The sequence below is a fragment of the Chiloscyllium plagiosum genome, chromosome 18, assembly GCF_004010195.1.
Source record: "Chiloscyllium plagiosum isolate BGI_BamShark_2017 chromosome 18, ASM401019v2, whole genome shotgun sequence".
Classification (NCBI taxonomy): domain Eukaryota; kingdom Metazoa; phylum Chordata; class Chondrichthyes; order Orectolobiformes; family Hemiscylliidae; genus Chiloscyllium; species Chiloscyllium plagiosum.
The window spans coordinates 37,719,262-37,733,325 of record NC_057727.1 but is presented as its reverse complement, the minus strand read 5'-3'; the positions used below and the strand labels follow the sequence as shown (position 1 = coordinate 37,733,325).

Sequence of the window (14,064 nt, the reverse complement as noted above, 5' to 3'; positions counted from 1 at the left end):
TATCAAAAGCTTTCTGAAAGTCCAGATACACTCCATCTACTGGATCTCCCTCGTCCATCTTCAGAGTTACATCCTCAAAAAAATCCAGAAGAATAGTCAAGCATGATTTGGTCTCAGTGGTTCTATGTTGGCAAAACAATTAATTCAAACTTGACTGGATTTTAGTATCCTGGGGTATAATTTAAATTGCTTGGTTAAACTTGAATTGTTGTCAAAACAGCAACCAAAACTCAGGTATCAGTTTCACAGTCAAATGTTACATATTTTCAATTTTCCAGTATACTCTCGGACTGCCATTTAGTCACATACACAAGTAAGTTCATAGTTCAGACCAGTATTCACTCTGTCTTAAAGGTACAGTACACATCTTCAACTTCATAACATTTCTCCCCTTAAGAAAAGAATGTACCATCCTAATGAAAAAATGGCTTCAATCTTTTTCCACTTCTTAATCCCATTACGATGAAATACATAGGTCATTAATCTAAATTATATGTTCCAGATTAACTTCTGCACATATATATAACATTGGAATCGGTGAAATCTTATCTATATTTTCCTTTAAATCCACGACAGCACATATATTATCACATTTTTACGACTCACAACATGTACAATTTGTGAATTAAAAGTTTGTAACTTAAGTCCACCAAAATCGTCTCATATTTTTGTCTTTAAATCTTTCCAAGAACGTAAGAAATTTGTGGTCAGTGTACACAACTGTTTCTAATACATTATTCATCACATAAACATTAAAATGTTGTGAGGCCAGTACCAAATCCAATAATTATTTTTCGATGGTAGAGTACTTTTTCTGGTGGGTGTTGAGTTTCTTTGAAAAGTAGCCAATTGGACATTCAATTCCATTATCGTCTTCCTGTAGCAGTACAGCTCGAATTCCTACATCGCTAGCGTCAATTGCAACTTTGAAGAGTTTAAAAAAAATTGCCGAAGCTAAAGCTGATGTGGTGAATAACACTGCTTTTAAGTTCTCAAGTGCCTCCTGGTATTGTTCTGTCCACTGAAATTTTGTATTCTTCTTTCGTTAGTCTGTTACTGGTGCCACCACACTGCTGAAGTTTGGAACAAACTTAGAGTCATATAGTTATAGAGATGTACAGCATGGAAACAAACCCTTCAGTCCAACCCGTTCATGCCGACCAGATATTCTAACCCAATCTAGTTCCACCTGCCAGCATCTGGCGCATATCCCTTCAAACCCTTCCTATTCATATACCCATCCAAATGCCTCTTAAATGTTTCAATTGTACCAGCCTCTACCACTTCCTCTGGCAGCACATTCCATACACGTACCACCGTCTGTGTGAAAAAGTTGCCCCTTCGGTCTCTTTTATATCTTTCCCATCGCACCCTAAACCTATGCCCTCTAGTTCTGGACTCCCCAACTCCAAGGAAAAGACATTGTCTATTTATCCTATCCATGCCCCTCATAATTTTGTAAACCTCTATAAGGTCACCCTTCAGCATCTGATGCTCCAGAGAAAACAGCCTAAGCCTGTTCAGCCTCTCCCTATAGCTCAAATCCTCCACTTCTTGTAAATCTTTTCTGAACCCTTTCAAGTTTCCGATAGGAGGGAGACCAGAATTGCACGCAATATTCCAACAGTGGCCTAACCAATGTCCTGTACAGGCGCAACATGACCTCCCAACTCCTGTACTCAATACTCTGACCAATAAAAGAAAGCATACCAAATGCCTTCTTCACTATCCTATCTACCTGCGACTCCACTTTCAAGGAGTGATGAAGCTGCATCCAAGGTCTCTTAGAATCCACTTAGTCCCAAAAATCGAAGCACCTCTTTCTTCGAGGATGGTCATGGAAATTCCATAATGTCTTTCGTTTTCACATTCCTTGGGGTCAAACTTCCATGACCAATGTTATGTCCCAAGAACGTCACCTCTGCCTTAGTGAATTCTGTTTTATTTAAGATTATTACCAGTTTTACTTCTCATAATCATTCAAAGAGCTCTGCCAACTGTATCATATGATCTTTCCATGACTCGCTAAAGGTCACTACATCATCCAGATGTATTGCATAATTTGTTTATCTGGCCACAACTCTGTTCATGAGTCTTTGGAATGTGGCTGATGCGTTCTTCATTCCAAAGGGCATCACTTTGAATTGATATAGCCCATGTGGGGTTACAAATGCAGAAATTTCTTTTTCTTTCTCTGACAAAAGTACCTGCCAATAAACATGCAGTAAGTCCACCTTTGTGATATAAGTGGCTTGTCCAACCTTCTCTATACAGTCCTCCAAACTTGGTATTGGATGTGTGACCAATTTTGTTATGGCGTTGACCTTCCAATAGTCCACACAAAATCATTGAGTCCCATCCCATTTGGGAACTAACACAATCAGTGAACTCCACTCACTCTCACTCGATTTGATGATATCTTCATTGAGCATCCCATCCATTTCCTTCTGGACCTGTGTGGTTTTGAGAAGATTAAGTCTATAGGAATGTTGTTTATCGAGCAGCATGCACAACAGCATTAGTCCTCCCTATCTTATTCTTGCATATGTCCCCATACAGCTGCAATAAACCTTTCAACTCAGGCCTTTGCTCCTGAGACAGATAACTCACTAACCTATCCCACTCCTCAAGGATTCCTCATTATTTAATGTATTTTGAGGCACATCAAACTCCACGACATCTGGATTTGATTCCTCATCCTACGGGGCAGTGACTAACACCTGTTTCTCCAGTTCCCTGTCTCTATTATAGTAAAATTTAAACATATTCAGATGACATACCCAATGCAGTTTTTTCTATGTGGCATCTTTACCAGATAGCTTACCTGACTCAACTTTTTTCTCAATTTGATAGGGACCACTAAACCTGGCTTTGAAGGATCTCCTACCACTGGTAACAACTATTACAGACTGATTAGCTCCCATATTTCTCAAAATTGTAACTTCTTTCCCTTCATTCCTTGCTCCTCCTGAGTAAACTTTACCCTCAGAGGTGAAATCTTTAAAGAGATCTGGCACCAGCCTCTGTCTAGGCCATACACTATCCTGCAGCTCGTCAACTTTGCTTGGGATTTCCTTTACTACTTTCACTAATCTCACTGGCTTAGCCTCTTTTACCACAACCTTTCCCACAGTACCTTTCTTCAATTGCCAGCACTGTGATTTTGTCCCACCTTACCACAGTGGACACACCTGAGGCCTTTAACCTCCTATTCGTCCTTTGGGCTTCTTTTTTCACTTGTGGTTAACTATTACTAATATTCTCCCAATTTCTATCTATCACTATTTACGTATTATTAGTGTTCATCCACGCGAATTCTTATCATCTCTGGAAGTGAGTTTTTAAACTCTTCCAGCAGAATAATCTCTCTTAGAGCCTCATAAGTCTTAACTATTTTTAAGGCCCACACCCATCTATCAGAATGACTATGTTTAATTCTTTCAAATCCAACATAAGTCTGACCTGGTTCCTTCCTTATGTTTCTGAATTGCTGTCGATAGGCTTCTGGTACCAATTCATAAGCACTTAAAATAGCCTTTTTGACATCTGCATAATCTCTTGATCTCTCATCTGACTGCACTGCAAATACCTCACTAGCTCTGCCGACCAGCTTAGTCTGAACTAGCATTACCCACAAGTTCTCTGGCCAATTTTTGCCATGTCAATTTTTCAAATGAAATAAAGAAGGCTTCAACATCTTATTCATCATAATGTGGCAATATTTTAACATATTTGTATACATCACTGCCTTCTGTTTTCATCTCCATCCTATTAACTTGACTTTCCTGACTAATTCACAATTTCTGAAGTTTAAATTCTCTCTCTCTTTCGCTTTCTTCTCTCTCACTTTGCTCAGCTAAGAACCTTCTCAAAGAACCTAAGAGCCTTTCTTTATCTTCTTACTCCAGTTGCTTCAATTGCAATTTACGTTTTTCTAACTCTATGCATTTGTCTGTTTCTCTGATACACCTAAGTGTTTGACCAACTCCTTTACAATTTCAGCTTTACTTTGGTCCCTGGTTAAACCCAATTCTAACCTATTTGCTAATTCAAAAAGCAATTAGCTTTCTAAACTCTCTTGGCAAATTTGGGAAGCATCTTCAAACTCCAGAATCTCTTTAGCTATCTTTAGAGCCATTTCCCTCACTTCTAATTTAACCAACCACAAGTAACCGTAATTAAACAAATTTTCTCACCTAAGTTTTGTTTAAAGACTAGGACACTAATCACCAAGTGTGTAAGTCTGCTGCGATCTTTCATAACCCCAAATCAATTCAAATCTTGTCCAAGCCTGTCCAGATCCCAGACCCGAGCCCCCAAACTGTTATGCCACAGTGAGGAACCCCTTTGTTAATTGACCTAAACACCCAGAAAAGCTCGCCCCATCTTGTAATCTGTTAAAATACAAGTGATACAGAACTCCCAAATTCCATTATTTAAAGAAAATAACATCAATTTATTGTGTTTACCCTAAAAGTGAGCATTAAATGACAATTGGGAGAAAGTGAGGTCTGCACATGCTGGAGATCAGAGTCAAAGTGTGGTTCTGGAAAAGCATAGCAGGTCAGGCAGCATCCAAGGAGCAGGAGAATCAACATTTTGGTCATAAGATTCCTGATAATGGGCTTATGCCCAAAACGTCGATTCTCCTGCTCCTCGGATGCTGCCTGACCAGCTGTGCTTCTCCAGCACCACACTCTTGACATTAAGCAACTATTCACAATTCTAACGCCCTCTTTCACTTGACTGCTTATTTTCTGTGTCCAACTCTATAACAATATGCTGTTTCAATAAGACACTGACTAAAATTACATCAACTTAATTTTAAAACCACACAGCCGCTGTTGTCTTCTGTGCCTTTTTTTCTTCCAGCTGAAGATCTCCCTGGGTTGCCTTCTTTCTTTTTACCTGAGCTGAAAATGTGTTGCTGGAAAAGTCTTTCCTCATTCCTGAAGAAGGGCTTATGCCCGAAATGTCAATTCTCCTGTTCTCTGGATGCTGCCTGACCTGCTGCGCTTTTCCAGCAACACATTTTCAGCTCTGATCTCCAGCATCTGCAGACCTCACTTTCTCCTCTTCTTTCTTTTTACTGTGAGAATGTTACATATGAAAAGGTATCTATGATAGAGAGGGATTCCTAATTTCTTGGAGAGCAAGATGTCCATGTGCTTCTGTCTCAACAGCAGTTGCTCTCTGATCAGTTTTCAAAATGCCTACATTTCATACCCCTCCAACATCGGATCATCTCATTGGTTCAATGTTGACAAAACAGTAAATTCAAACTCAATTGGGTTTTATCATCCAGGGGCATAATTTAAACTGCTTGGTTAAATTTGAATTGTTGTCAAAAGATTAAGCAAAACTCAGGTATCCGTTTCATGGCCAAATGTTACATATTTTCAAATTTCCAGTACATTCTGGGATTGCGATCTAGTCACATACACAGGCGCATGTAAGCTCTCAATTCAGAACAGCATTCAACCTCTCTTAAAGGTACAGTATACGTCTTCAACTTTAGAACACAGGGCAAATGGTTTACAAATCAAAAGGTCAACAACAGCTTACAACCACTGTGCTAGAAGATATTTGGACCTCTTCAGCCTTCAGCTATATCCTTTTGTAGTGACACACATCACCTCCTCTTCCAGGGGTCAGAGTCGTTTGGCAACGTCATTCACACCACAAACTGTTCAGCTACCAGGAGCCAATCAGATAGTGCTGGCAGGCTAAAGACATTTGTCATGATTAACTAGTCACCATTCCACAAACCAATCAACTACTTCTTGTCAGCCAAATCTCACTTTGTGCACACCCTGGCCAGCCATCTGCAACCAGCTACCCCTCAAAAGTTGAACAAACTAGTTGTGTAAACAACACGTGTAATGAGTTTCAGAACTTCCTTTTAAACCATCCAGCAATCCCTCCCACAATCCATGGTTTTTGAATAGTCCTTTATGCTTTATCATCCGTAACAAGAACACAGAGAAGCAAAAAAAAAGATCTTTACAGCAGACTCAATGGGCAAAATGGCCTCCTTCTGTGCTATAATAATTCAGTGATTCTGTTAATTCCATGAGATTTATGTAGTCATTATTTTTTTCAAACACATTCACCACTGATCCTTATGTCTTAACACCTTTATTCAGCTATGCTGTTCATATCTATATCCATAAAATGGCTCTACATGTTATCTCAAGTCTAGGATATGCAGAAAACAATACCTTGACCACAACTGGCTGACCTAGTTTAAATTTCATTAGACAACCAGAAAAAGGCAGAAAAATACATAAAAGCATATTTAAACAAAATAGTTTTGTGTGACAAGGAGAAGCAAGAATGATGTTCCAAACAACTAAAGAAGAACACAGACGACAGCAGTTCCACCATTAAATGCTATGCAAGACAACAAGCTTCCTCCAAGTCTGGCATCTTCACAACGTGCTCAAAGATTGCCATTTCATCAAGATTGTTGGCTCAAAATCCTGGATCTTCCTACTTTACAGCATTGCAAGAGTGCTTTCATCATATGGACTTCAGTGGTTCATGAAAAAGGCCAGCCCTCACTTGCTAAAGAGCATCTCAGATAAGGAATAAATGTCAGCATTGCCAGCAATTACTGTATCCATATCCTGAGAATGAATTGAAAATAGTATTGCAATACTAGAAAAAGTTAAGATATTTCCACAGTAATAAAATGACATACACAATACAGCTCACAAGCGCTAATAATAATAGAAGATATGAAAATAAAATATCAAAATTATAAGGTTATAAATGTTTTCAAGTATTACACAGTTGCATCATTGATTTTTAATTGGTAAAATTGTTGCCTTCAAGATTTTAAAGGATATTACAGACAATATATAATACATGTAAAATCTGGTGAAATGTGATAAGGAACTGTTTTTCTTTGTAAAATCAATAGCGAGAGAAAGCGGACCTTTTAATCCAAATGAAACTTGGTGCTAATTTTTTTTTTGTTTCACAGCACTAAAAAGTTTAAAAACAATAAAAGCTGGGGAAAAATTCAGCACATCAGGCAAAAAACTGTAGAGAGAAAGTATTGTTTCTTATTTTAGATTTCCAGAATTCACAATATTTTTCTTTCATATTACTAAAATATTGCTTAAATTTGAAATGGCTTCACCTTCCTCGGTTCAGTTTGGGTACTGGCTGTAGGTGCATATCACCACTGCTTTAACACTACAGCTGATGATAAGGTCGCACTTACTTGCACATTCAAATACAGCTACATCGTATATTGTGCAAATTGTTAAGGGTAAGGAAATTATCCTCCTCTATCAGTTGATAGCAGCTTTACACCACTGACAATTAAACAGCTTCTCTTCAGGTGCTTTAAAATAAAGGTAGGTGAGCTGAGAGTGATGCTCTTCACATCATGGCAGCGTATGACTGAATGTGACATCATGAAGCCCTAGCACAAGAGTCACGGGCAATTAGGAGTGAAATTTTCTGCAGGCTGGAGTCATAACTAGCACAAAGTAAGGTGGTTCTGGTTGTTGGAGGTTGATCATCTTAGCCAGAAGTATCACTATAGGAATTCCTCAGCGTACTGTCATAGGCCCAATTGTCTTCAGCAATTGCTGCTTTACTGAAATGAAGTGAAATTTCTTCGCCCAGAGGATGGTGATTCCACAATGTTCGGTACCATGCACCATTCCTCAAAACTGAGATAGCTCTTATCCAGATGCAGAAAAACCAGGACAACATTCAGGCTTGAACTGATAGGTTACAAGTAACTTTTATACCAGACAAGTACCAGGCAATTACCACCTCCCACAAGTAAGAATTAACCAATCACCCCTTGACATTCAAAGGCATTATAATCCCTGAATCCCATGAGCAGGAACTGAACTGGATCTGCCATATAAATACAGTGGCTATAAGAGCAGGTCAGACACTAGAAATTCTGCAGAAAGTAACTTAGCTCCTGTTTCCCCAAGGCTCGTCCAACACCTAAGTCAAGACTATGATGCAATGCTTCCCACTTGCCTGCATGAGTGCAGCTCCAGCAACATTGAGGAAGCTCAATACCATCAGGACATTGCTACCCCATCCATAACCTACACCACTCCTTTCCTTTCATAACTGATGCAATGAAGGCTGTGTGTGTACTAAGTACAAGATCCATTGCAGCAACTCATGCAGAATCCTTCAATAACATCTTCCAAACCTATGAACTTCATTCGCTTGAAGGACAAGGGCAGCAGCTGCTTGGAAACATCAGGTTGCCTTCCAAGTGACCCATCTGAATTGGAACAATATTGTGGTCCTTCACAGTATCTGGGTCAAAGTCCTGACCTCTGTTCCTAACAATGTCTCAAGGACTGCAGTAACTCAAGAACACTGCTCACCATTATTTTACCAAATGCAATCAGGGATGGGCAATACATGCTCGATATAAGTAAAACAATTTTGATGAATCAGCTCCAACATAAAGCTGTGCACATCAAATGCTGAAATAATTCTTTTGGCTTTAACGCTCAAGATCAAGATGGTGAGTGAGGAACCCAGAGCATGGTACAATTGATTCAAATCTATGAAAACAATGGAAAACAATGAAAACTTGAAGGAAAGCAAAATGAGGTTTTAAATGTAATTTTCAACAATTATAATTTACAGTCAATTCACTACAACTTTTTTTTAAGCATTATCAAGCACTTTGTAGAAATCTCTAGTTACATTGTGCATATGAGAACTGAATGGTAAGTTGGAAACAAAAACAGAAATTCTGAAGAAGGGTCACTGCACACTCAAAACATAACTCTGTTTTCTCTCCACACATGCTGCAAGATCTGCTTAGTTTTTCCAGCGATTATGTTTTTGTTTCAGAATTCTCAGCATCCACAGTTCTTTGTTTTATTTTAATGCCAAAGTTGAACTTTATCAGTACCTGTGATATAGCAGCACTTTTACACGACTGCAAACTTTGTTTTAACTCCCATCCCAGCCACTGAACAAGAAGTTGGTTTCAGATCGATACCTGTCATTCTCTGAATTATTGTTCCTGCAACAGCACTCTTATCCACATTCCCACAGGCCCTTGAGCTTTAGCAGTAAACACTACAAGGCACAGATGGTACAGCTCCTCTTCATCTTGTCATTCTTGTTCCCCTGGACAGGAACAGGGTTATCTAAATCTGAATACTTTGTGTAAGTTTGGATGTGTCCATGTCTTGAATATACGTGTATTTTAAATCAATACCATGTCCTGATGAAGAAACATCAATTTAAAAGTGTCAGGCAGATTTTAAAATGATCAGAATGAGCATTGTACATTTTATATGCTCACATGTAGAATAAGCAGCAATTAAAAATTGAATTTCTATTTTGAAAATGTAAGCAGTTTCCTAACTGTTCCACTGGAGGTGATAGGTCAGAGAGGAGGGTGGGGGCAAGTAGCAAGTAGTACACCCTCATCACAACCAATGATACACGTAACAAGCGTAACTCTGTGATATTGCATGCCCCTCCAGTCCCAGAACCCCTGGGCACAGGTAACAAACAGCCTGACAATCAGCTCTGACGCCCAGTTCCTTATCCAGTGCCTGCTCCCTGGGAGTAGCCAGCAACACCAGCCTTTCACTGCACCTTGTCAGAATCAGTGGCCAACAAGATCTGGAAGTCGAAGGAAGCAACAACAGCAGTGGTTTCATCCATTACCGGGCAGCGGTGACCTCCGGCTCTCGGTGACAGACACAGGCACCAGGATCCTGCCCAAATTTAACATCTAATCTGGCGCATAGTTACAACCCAGGACTGAGTCAGGACAGGGAGTGAGTGCAAAGTCAGAGTGATCCCGGAGCGCCAAATCGCAGAGGGAATCTGGATTAGTCCTGGAGCAAAGCACCCGGAGGAAACCTGGAGTAATCCTGGGACCAAGCACCCAGTGGAAACCTGGAGTAATCCTGGGGCCAAGCACCCAGTGGAAAGCTGTAGTAATCCTGGGGCCAAGCACCCAGTGGAAAGCTGGAGTAATCCTGGGGCCAAGTACCCAGTGGAAAGCTGGAGTAATCCTGCGGTCAAGTACCCAGTGGAAAGCTGGAGTAATCCTCGGGCCAAGCACCCAGTGGAAAGCTGGAGTAATCCTGGGGCCAAGCACCCAGTGGAAACCTGGAGTAATCCTGGGGCCAAGCACCCAGTGGAAAGCTGGAGTAATCCTGGAGCAAAGAACCTGGAGGAAACCTGGTGAAATCCTGGAGCAAAGCACTGGCAGTAAACCTGGAATAATCCCAGAGTGATCCTGGAGCAAAACTCCTGGAAGAGGCCTGGAGAAATCCCGGAGCGCCAAAGCACGGAGGAAACCTGGAACCAGTCCAGAGTAAACCTGAGTAATCCCAGAATAATCCTGGAGTGCCAATCCATGGAGGAAACCTGCAGCCATTCTAGAGTGATCCTGGAGGGCCAGCTCACAGAAGGATTTAGAGTAATCTCGGAATGCTAGCTAACGGTGGAAACCTGGAGTAATCTTGGAACACTACGGCACAGAGAAAACCTGCAGCGAACAAGGAGTGGCCTCAATGTTGGGAAGCAATGCCCCGGAGTGATCCCAAAGTGGCAGGTCAAGAAAAAAGGCAGGTGTTTGAACTGGATACTGTGAAACCAAATGTGTCACCCAACCACCTGGATTACTGCTCCAAAAGTGCTGTGCTACTTAGGGCACCCAGTGAGGACAGGAGCGTGCTTCTGGGAGTGAGATATTAAAGCAAGAGTTTGAGACTTGCAAAGACAAAGAGAAGGAACGGAGTGGCAGAAAGAGTGGAAACAGGAATGTGGATAGTGGGATGGCATGTCAGGGAGATGGGGACAGAGGGAATTTGCGGGTGTTGTTGGAAGGTTGGCAAGGTGTGAGATTGGCCACTTGTGAGTGGAGAAATGTGTTAAGATGGGGACTTGTGATTTCTGCAAAGGTCTGAGCAGCAGGAATGTTGGGAATGGGAATGGGGCCGAGAGAGGGTCAGCAGCAAATGGATGAATGGAACCTAGGGATCCATGTCTGGGAAAACAGGAATAGGCTGGGGCATAACGGGACAGAGATTAAGATTGGAAGAACAAGAGGATGGGGTGGGGAGAGTGGAATGGCAGAACTTGAATTTAAGGGTAGTAGAAAAAGCCTTAAAAGTTTATATCAATGTAAACCCTGTCTTTTAAAGTTCTGGTGTGTGTGGCTTGAAAGGTGGAGAAGTGTTGAGGGAGGTCTTGCCTGCTGGGAGCTGCCAACCAATCAGAAGTCTGAGAGTTTGTTTTCAAGGAAATAGCATAAATATCTAACGACATGTAGGAAGGGAAGTGATTTGTAGGAGCTAGCACAGGCACAAGGGACTGAATGGCCTCCTCCCATTTCAAGTGTTCTCTCCTTTATTGAGTCCAAATGCATGGAAGGGTTTAGACATGTGAGTTTTGAGTTTAGGGAATGTGAGAAGTGAGGCCTTTGTTCGATTCCTCGGTTTGGTTCCTGTGACTGTGCAACATGTGAGGTCCAAGTACAGATAGGTAGCATTCTGAAGAGGTCATATTGGACTCAACCATTTATGCAATTTCTCTCACCAAGATACTGCCAGAGCTGCTGAGTTTCTCCAGTAGTTCCTGCTTTGATTCTAGATTGGCAGTGCCTGAAGTTCTCAATTCAGAATTATGATCTTTCCACAGACTCTGAGTGTGAACCAGAGTTCAAGGAGACAGGAGGAGAGAGGTGCCTTTTAAAAGCAATGTTGGTTGGGGAGTTAGTTGATGCGGAGAAGGGGATTCTGGCAATAGTTTTAGAGTTACGATTAATGGTCCATAAGATTATTAGTTGAAAAGGAAAAAGAAGATCTGCATTTATGCAGTGTCTTTCATAACAATCATATGTTCCAACCTGTTTTACAGGCACTAAAATACTTTCTGATGTGTAGTCATTGTTGTTATGTGGGAAACATAGCAGACAGTTTGTGTACAGTAAACTCCCACTAACAATAAGTGATTATGACGAGATAATCTGGTTTATGTAATGCTGACTGAGAGACAAACATTGGTCATGATGCAGGGAATAACTTTCCTTCTCCTCCAAAGAAGAACACCATGTAATCTTACAGCCTGACACCAACCCACCACCAGTGTGGCCACTCCTGGGTTCTACAGGCAATCAGCAGTATGTCTTTAACCAGCTCTCTGGAGGCAGGTGGTTGCTAAGGTGGCTAAGCTGCAAAGCTTAGGTTTGGGGTCAATTTTAATGCCTAACCCATGGAGTGTTTGGTGTCTGGTTTTGGAGGGGTGAGGGGTGAGGGGAAGCCCTTTAATCAGACTGAAGGGTGGAAAATGGGAACCCACTGCCTTCCTGCTTCAATCCCAATTAAGTCCATGGTAGGAAAGCTCATGCACAGCATTCCTTCACCAATGCCACTTTAAATGCACAGCTAACAGCCTCATACTTACATCATGTGCGTCCCCTCAGAGGGAATTGCCAGATGCAGCCAAAAAAGCAAACCCTGTCTGAGTTCCTTCTCAGCTTCAGACCTCATTCAAAGCTATGTAAGGCCTTACTGAAGGATCCAGTAAGGAAGTGCTGAGGGCCACTTCCCTGCCCTTGGTGCGAATACCCTTCCGAAAACCAGGTAATGTGAGCCCCTCACAAGCATTTGGCAAATAAGACCAATATCAGCAAAAGGGGGAAAAAAAACCCAGTAAATATGGTAAATGAGGCATAAGGGTTAGACTTGTCTTGGACACTTCAAAATCTTTTTTTCATGGTAAATTGGACAAACCACTATCTTAGAGCATGAGGAGAAAGTGAGTACTGCAGATGCTGGAGATCAGAGTCGAGAGTGTGGTGCTGGAAAAGCACAGCAGGCCAGGTTGCATCTGAGGAGCAAGCGAATTGATGTTTTGGGCATAAGTCCTTCATCAGGAACAGCTTACGCCCGAAACATCATTTTTCCTGTTCCTTGTATACTGCCTGACCTGCTGTGGTTCTAGATTAGAGTGGTGCAGGAAAAGCGCAGCAGTTCAGGCAGCATCCAGGGAGCAAGAAAATCGATGTTTCGGGCCAAAGCCCTTCATCAGGAATACAGGCAGAGTGCCTGCATGGTGGAGAGATAAATGAGAGGAGGGTGGGGGTGGTAGCAAATAGCACACCCCCATTCACCTATTGTACTCTATGCTACTTTCTGCCCACCCCCACTCTCCTCTCATTTATCTCTCCACCCTGCAGGCACTCTGCCTCTATTCCTGATGAAGGGCTTTTGCCCAAAACGTTGATTTTCCTGCTCCCCGGATGCTGCTTGACCTGCTGTGCATTTCCAGCATCACTCTAATCCAGAATCTGGTTTCCAGCATCTGCAGTCCTTGTTTTTACCTGCCTGACCTGCTGTGCCTGTCTTAGAGCGCTGTCGATGATGTGTCTCAAAACCATGGGTTGTCCATCTCCTCGTGTCATTTAGCTTTACAATCTGGACAGAGATTAACATAATCACTTTATTCCTTCAATATTTCAAAAAGTTATAGAAGTGTGGTGACCACACTTCACCTTAGCTGTCTATGTCACTTATAAATGTGAAGAATGTAGGCTGGCAATATATGTAAATCAAAGAATATGTACTTCTGTATAAATGAGTAAATCCTGCTGTTCCTTCAGTAACTGTAGCTGCATGGATATACCCCTGCAATTTCTATACATATGCTGCTCCAGATGCTGACTCCATCCAGTAAGATTATGACTGCCATTGCAAACCTAGTAAATTACATTTATCTGTTGTTAAAATCATAAAACATTTTGAAGCAAGCTATTGTTGCAGTCTATCTCTCTGCTCTGTGCTCCATTTTCTAATTTACTGCACACCAGGCAGCATATTTGCATACACCAACTACAATATAGTTCCTTAGTGCAAAATAAATAAAGTTTCTCATTTGTCAATCCCCAGCTTCAGGCCGAGTGTTACTTCATTGGACTAAAACTCTGTCTTTTAAGTTTTACATTTAATTTCACTTAAAGATTAAAAGTCGCCAGCATATCTTTTCTCATTGTGTGGAGAGATCAATTGAAAAGGAACTCACCTAACTTGTTTA

The 14,064-nt window shown here is 41.3% G+C and overlaps 1 protein-coding gene across 1 annotated transcript in view; it reads right to left on the bottom strand.

Annotated features, from left to right (window-relative positions):
• nampt2 (nicotinamide phosphoribosyltransferase 2) overlaps positions 1 to 9,681 on the bottom strand; it is a 59,921-nt gene extending 50,240 nt beyond the window's left edge. The window contains 1 exon segment of the mRNA XM_043708638.1: positions 9,613 to 9,681. Coding sequence (XP_043564573.1) covers positions 9,613 to 9,681 — 69 coding nt within the window.
• Positions 9,682 to 14,064: the final 4,383 nt, after the last annotated feature.